This window comes from Selaginella moellendorffii, unplaced genomic scaffold, assembly GCF_000143415.4.
Source record: "Selaginella moellendorffii unplaced genomic scaffold, v1.0 SELMOscaffold_5, whole genome shotgun sequence".
Classification (NCBI taxonomy): domain Eukaryota; kingdom Viridiplantae; phylum Streptophyta; class Lycopodiopsida; order Selaginellales; family Selaginellaceae; genus Selaginella; species Selaginella moellendorffii.
Window position 1 is genome coordinate 429385 of NW_003314266.1, and position 5789 is coordinate 435173.

Here is a 5789-nt window from a genome sequence, read left to right on the forward strand (position 1 = left end):
GCTCGTGGAGTCGTAAGAAACCTGCTTGAGGTTGCAAAGGGATCTGGTACGTAGTAAATTCTAGACTCGGTGGATATGTATGGTTTTATGGAATGATAGTCGATAGTCATAATGTTTTTGTTTTTCCTTAAATCTTCGATCCTTGCAGACACTGGAAATGAACGAAAGCTGATGGCTTCCATGGGAAAAGGAAACAAATGGGGAGTGCTCAGCTTCTTTTTCCCGTGAAAAGCCTTGTTATTTGCAAGAAGAAAAGTGGTAAGCGGTCCCTTATGTGGCTGATAAATTCCCTGCCACCACTGGATTGAATTTCCAGGCCTGCTGCGTACCAAATGCTTGGTTTGCAGATGCCGGGCGAAGCACGAGAGGATGATACCACGCACTGTTCTGATACTGATTGTCGTTCTGCAGAGCCCACTGCAAGTTGGTTCCATCCAGATTGATCGCGAGATAGTCCGTTTTTGAAGCCTGGAATCGGTTCTCAGACCACACGAAACCGTAGTCGAGAGGATCATATTGAGTCAAGAGCACCTGCCATGATCATCCAATTCGTTTAGTTTGCGAACTTCTTCAAGTTTTCAACAGTGTGCACTAGTTACCTTGTCTCCCGGCTTGGTTGACCCCTTGAGAGCAAGACCAGTCACCTTGTTTATGAGAACGAACGAGGTGAAGTACGTGGTATCATCTCTTCCTCCAGCGGGAACCTTGTACCATGTCTATATGTAATAAAATAGAATGAGATATGATTACAAAGAACGACAAAAAGTACAAACCATGCCGTCGAGAGGAACGTTGCTTGGATGAATAGCCACCACGTTTGTCTCATCGTTGTGCTTGACTGCATTCTTGAAAGTTACATCCACATTTTGCTGCTTCCAAGTCAAGTATTGCTCATACCAGTCGCATATAATCCTGTACTCTTGAGAAGGCTCTGTGCAGCATCATCATATGAACCACAACCGAGAAGAACAAATCATATGCTTACCGTAAGTGACGAGCTTCCAGTGGGAGTTTCCATCGCTGTTGGATGTCACCACTGGCACCCCATCCTTGAAGCTAGCACTTGAGGAAGTGTGGCTCAGAAAAAATGACTTGTTTCCAGTCATGGTGATCAAGACTTGATTTTCGTGGCTCCCGGAAATACGCCACAGGAGATAATCGTCTTGGACTGCCGGATCATAGTCTCCAATAGTAGCCTTTTGCCATCAAAATTCCATATGATCAGCAACAGTGTATAGTATGAATACTGTTTTCTGTTTACCTTGCTTCGAGACGTTGAGTGTGCCTGGGACCGGAGAGCTTTCTTAGAGCCGTGGTTTACAAACACGAACGCGGAGTCCTGGTTCAGCAAGTTCCATGACTCATCCCTGTACCACAGCTGCACAAGAGTTTCCCATGATGATCGACAACCGGCAAAGTTTCCAAAGATTTTACCTGGAAGGGGTTGAGCGCGTCCTTGGACCTGAGAACAATCTGGGTGCCTTGCTGAGTAATGCAATAGCCAGGATAAGCAGCGGACTCGATGGTGTAGAACTTTGGAGCTGCTGTGAGAGCCATGTCTCTAAACTCTTAAGAAAAGACTAAAGCTTTTGAGAAGCCAAAGGGATGAGTGTGAAGTTATAGAGCTCTTTGAACGTATGCCAATTTATATAGTGGCAAGCTTCTCTCGCATTATCCCATGTGTTTCACACTGTCTTCCACTTCCTTACGCTTCTTACACTGACTTTGTGCCTGCCATATCCCATGTGTTTTTTGTGCCTGGTAGCGTTGGTTGAAAGGTTGAGTTATAAGCAAGCTTATCCATGGTGTAATAAAAAATGTTTTAAAATTATTTTTAATGAATATATTAGTGATATAATATCTAACAAATATTAAATTTATTTATTGATAAGGGTAAAGTCACAAAAAGATGAAAATTAATAAATGTAAGTTAATAATATAAAAACTTAGAAATCATTATTTTAGGCGTCGCAACGCTTGTTTTGTTAGAAGAAATTATTTGGCGAAGGAGGCAACCACGAGTGAACTGGTGACCTATCGGACTGCAGCCGATTGCTCTACCTCCATTAACATGTTAATTAACTGAGTCTTCTTTAATCTGACAGCTGAGCGAGCTAGGTTTACAGGGACGAGCGCGCTTGATCAGTGCGTAGGAGAAAATGGCATGGAAGCAGCCGCCCAAGCAGCAGCGACGGCAGCGACCCTTGCTACTGTCGCTCCCACTCGCGATTGCGGCGCTGGTGTCCAATTTTCTCGATCTTATATGTTCTTTCCTTTGTTTTCTTCGTTGGAGAGTAGTGATACTTCAATGCTTTCTTTTTACAGGAAAGAAATGGGCTTGGATTGACTGCAACCGTGAAGGATGCTTGCAAGATCGTGCTGAAATATCCGGAGGGAACAAATAGTACCTGGGTAAGCAACTAGAAATAGTTTTGCGTGATCGAAGCTTACAAGTTTACTCGGTACAGCGTAATGAGCAGTTCAAAATCTACGAGCCACTGGAATATGAATTTGACGTCTGCGAGACGCTGCTCCTGTGGGAACAGGTACTTTGCTGCAAGTTTTGCTCTTGATTCAAATAACACTTTTGAGTTTGCAGTATCGAAACGTCACAACGATATTGACTCGCGAGTATTTGGATGCACGTCCCGATGGCTGGATGGACTACGCTGCAAAACGAATAGCTCAACTGTAAGCTAAGCTTGATGTTGATGGAAGTTTTTAATCTAGTTGTGCAGGGGTGCAGCTAACTGTTCCAACCGAAGCCTGTGCGAAGAACATCTCGAGTTGATACTACCGCCAAAGCCACCGTTTTGGCCGCGCCAGTTTAGGACGTGTGCGGTGGTGGGAAACTCGGGCGACCTTTTAAAGACGGAGTTTGGAAAGGAGATAGATGCTCACGATATTGTCATCCGAGACAATGAGGCACCAGTGACCACGGTAATCACCTCACAAAGGTTGCGTACTACTGAGCTCGCAAAAGTTGCTTTCATTTCACAGAAATACGCAAAGCATGTTGGCATGAAACGGAGTTTTCGATTGATGGCTCGTGGAGTAGTAAGAAACCTGCTTGAGGTTGCAAAGGGATCTGGTACGTAGTAGAAGTCTATGAACGAAGTACTGGCTTAATGCAAAAGAGGATTTTTGCAGATGATGAAGTGTTGATTATCAAGAGTGTTATCCATCGGGACTTCAACGCTAAAATAAAAGTAATAGGGCCTTTGACGCTTGCTATGCGGTTTGCTAACTGAGTTTTATCTTTTACAGCTTCTTCCGAATCCTGTCTACTTGTTCCAAGGTGTAGTTTTCCGTCGGGGAGCGAAAGGGACAGGCATTAAGTCTTTGGAGCTCGCCTTGTCAATGTGTGACTCGGTGGATATGTATGGTTTTACGGTGGATCCAGGCTACACGGAATGGTATTGACTCACACTCCTTCCAACTTATCATTGTACCATTCTTTTCATCTATAGGACTCGTTACTTCTCGGCTCCTCGCAAGGGACACAATCCACTACAAGGCAGAGCCTACTATCAACTGTTGGAATGCCTCGGGGTAAGAAGAACGACTATGGATTATCATTGACAGTCTCCGTGCATACAGACAATGAGGCTGCATTCTCCAATGCGAGAAGCCAGAAAGCAAGACTGGTCGGTCATTCCGACCCGACCGACAGTAAACGCAGCCTACTACGCAGCAATGGGACTCAAACGAAAGCCAGGCAAAGACCAGGGAGCTTTCAAGAACTGCAAAGTATGGGGAAGTTCATCTCGAAATGGACGCCTGTCAGGATCAAAAGACATGAACGAGACCCGCAAGAACTCAAACTACGCAAAGTGGGAGAAAACAAGCGTGAACTCCCTGAGAAGTGAAGCTCAACACCATTACCGCGCCATGGAAGGCGTCACCATGTACAAGATCGACGGCAACAAGCTCGAGGACCTGGTGTGCATCAGACCACAGCAGGAGCAGCAGCGCAGCCATGGGAAACAAAAAAAATCTTAGTGACTCTCGACGAGGACGCAACACTGGCGCTTTAGCATACTGCCCGGCTCTGGCAGCTCGCCGTGCGTCACTATGGATCCGGCAAGAAGCTAACAGGCTCGTCCAGGCAGAGCTCCCCGGCTGCGATGGCATGCATCGGCCTCTTCCTACTGGCCAGAGCATCCGAGGAGATCAACCATGCAGCGGCAGTGATCTCCGAGTAAGGAAAGCCCGTAGTTCACAGTGATGGAGCAGAAGATCTCGTACGCAACTTCGAGCAGACCAGCGTGGCTACACGCAGCTAGAACGCAGACGAACGTGGCTTGATCCGGCAGCATTCCTTTCAGGTGGAAGCTGTGGATCTTGAGGGACCGGACGATGCGACCAGCTTGGCCGTCAATCGCGATCATCCAAGAGACAGGACTTCGATCCAACAAGATCTTTCTGGCCAGGCCTGGAGCACAAGACGCCGCTGCGAGCCGGCATGGTGTGAAAGAATCTAGACATCGCCGCTCTGGGCTTACGAAGTCGGGGGACATCTCGAAGATCCTGGGAGCTGAGGCGATCTTGCCGGAGATTAGCCTGAGATCATCGTGTTTGCAGAGACGATGATCGAGCCGATCATGATCAAACAGGGAGTTTTATTTGCAAGAAGAAAACTGGTAATGAGTACAGCATGGTTCATGGTTAACTGCCTGCCACCACTGGATTGAATTTCCAGGCCTGCTGCTCAAGATATCCTTGGTTTGCAGATGCTGGGCGGAGCGTGAGAGGACGGTACCACGCACTGTTCTGGTACTGATCATCGTTCTGCAGAGCCCACTGCAAATTTGTTCCATCCAGCTTGATCGCGAGATAGTCCGTGTTTGAAGCCTGAAATCGGTTCTCAGACCACACGAAGTCGTAGTCGAGAGGATCATATTGAGTCAATAGCACCTGCGATGATCGTCAAGTTCAGTTTGCAAAGTTTTCAAAGAGTGCTTTGTTGACCCTTTGAGTGCTAAACCAGTCACCTTGTTTATGAGGATGAACGAGGTGAAGTACGTGGTATCGTCTCGGCCTCTGGCGGGGACCTTGTACCATATCTATTATGATAACACATGTGAGATCGAAGATGATAGTGTCAGATCAAAGTTACAAACCATGCCATCAAGAGAAATGTTGTTTGGACTAACAGCAACCACATTTGTCTCGTCGTTGTGCTTGATTGCATCCTTGAAAGTGACGTCCACATTTTGCTGCTTCCAAGTCAAGTACTGCCCAAACCAGTGACACAGAATCCTGTACACTTGAGAAGGCTCTGTGCAGCACAACGAGAAGATCAAAGGGAATTAGCCACAAGTCCAGAGGATTACCATAAGTGACGAGCTTCCACCGGGAGCTTCCACCGCTGGTGGATGTCACCACCGGCACCCCGTCTTTGAATTTCGAACTTGAGGAAGTGTGGCTCAAGAACGCAGACGAATTCCCAGTCATTGTGATCGAAACTTGATCGTCCGAGCTTTGGCCAACAGACCAGAGGAGAGAATCGTCCTCGACAGCCGGATCATAGTCTCCAACAGTAGCCTTTCATTTCATTTTGAGCAAACGTAGACAAGCTTGCAGTGATGCTATATCTTGACAACGCGTCGAGATGTTGAGATTTCCTGGGAGCGGAGAGCTTTCTTGGAGCCGTGGTTTATAAAACACGAACGCAGAGAGGCCACTGGTATCCTGGCTCAGGAACTGCCATGACTCGTCCCTGTACCACAGCTGTAGAAGAGTTTCCCCATCAAAACCAAGATGATAAAAATTTGGATAAGTTTTAG

The 5789-nt window shown here is 46.8% G+C and overlaps 2 protein-coding genes across 2 annotated transcripts; one reads left to right on the top strand and one right to left on the bottom strand.

The window, feature by feature from the left end:
* Positions 1 to 270: 270 nt before the first annotated feature.
* On the bottom strand, positions 271 to 1626 carry LOC9659645. Its single transcript, XM_024669668.1, has 6 exons — positions 1435 to 1626; positions 1262 to 1378; positions 986 to 1196; positions 774 to 931; positions 600 to 716; positions 271 to 531 (listed from the first exon to the last, which is right to left on the bottom strand). The coding sequence occupies exons 1-6, from the start codon at positions 1555 to 1557 to the stop codon at positions 271 to 273; spliced, it is 987 nt and encodes a 328-aa protein (XP_024525436.1). The 5' UTR covers positions 1558 to 1626.
* Positions 1627 to 1637: 11 nt separating this feature from the next.
* On the top strand, positions 1638 to 4672 carry LOC9659646 (sialyltransferase-like protein 1). Its single transcript, XM_002964668.2, has 11 exons — positions 1638 to 1761; positions 2106 to 2212; positions 2302 to 2412; positions 2469 to 2546; positions 2600 to 2691; positions 2739 to 2940; positions 3001 to 3091; positions 3151 to 3209; positions 3268 to 3416; positions 3471 to 3552; positions 3601 to 4672. The coding sequence occupies exons 1-11, from the start codon at positions 1638 to 1640 to the stop codon at positions 4000 to 4002; spliced, it is 1497 nt and encodes a 498-aa protein (XP_002964714.2). The 3' UTR covers positions 4003 to 4672.
* The last annotated feature ends 1117 nt before the right edge of the window (positions 4673 to 5789 follow it).

Excerpts from the sequence above, each read along its gene's own strand:
- LOC9659646 (XM_002964668.2), top strand. The coding sequence starts at position 1,638 with ATGCCAATTTATATAGTGGCAAGCTTCTCTCGCATTATCCCATGTGTT. Across the intron at positions 2,413-2,468 it reads AGGGAACAAATAGTACCTGG|CGTAATGAGCAGTTCAAAAT; the intron begins GTAAGCAACTAG and ends TACTCGGTACAG. Across the intron at positions 2,692-2,738 it reads GCAAAACGAATAGCTCAACT|GGGTGCAGCTAACTGTTCCA; the intron begins GTAAGCTAAGCT and ends CTAGTTGTGCAG.
- LOC9659645 (XM_024669668.1), bottom strand. The coding sequence starts at position 1,557 with ATGGCTCTCACAGCAGCTCCAAAGTTCTACACCATCGAGTCCGCTGCT. Across the intron at positions 1,379-1,434 it reads ACGCGCTCAACCCCTTCCAG|CTGTGGTACAGGGATGAGTC; the intron begins GTAAAATCTTTG and ends ACTCTTGTGCAG. Across the intron at positions 1,197-1,261 it reads ACTCAACGTCTCGAAGCAAG|GCTACTATTGGAGACTATGA; the intron begins GTAAACAGAAAA and ends TGATGGCAAAAG.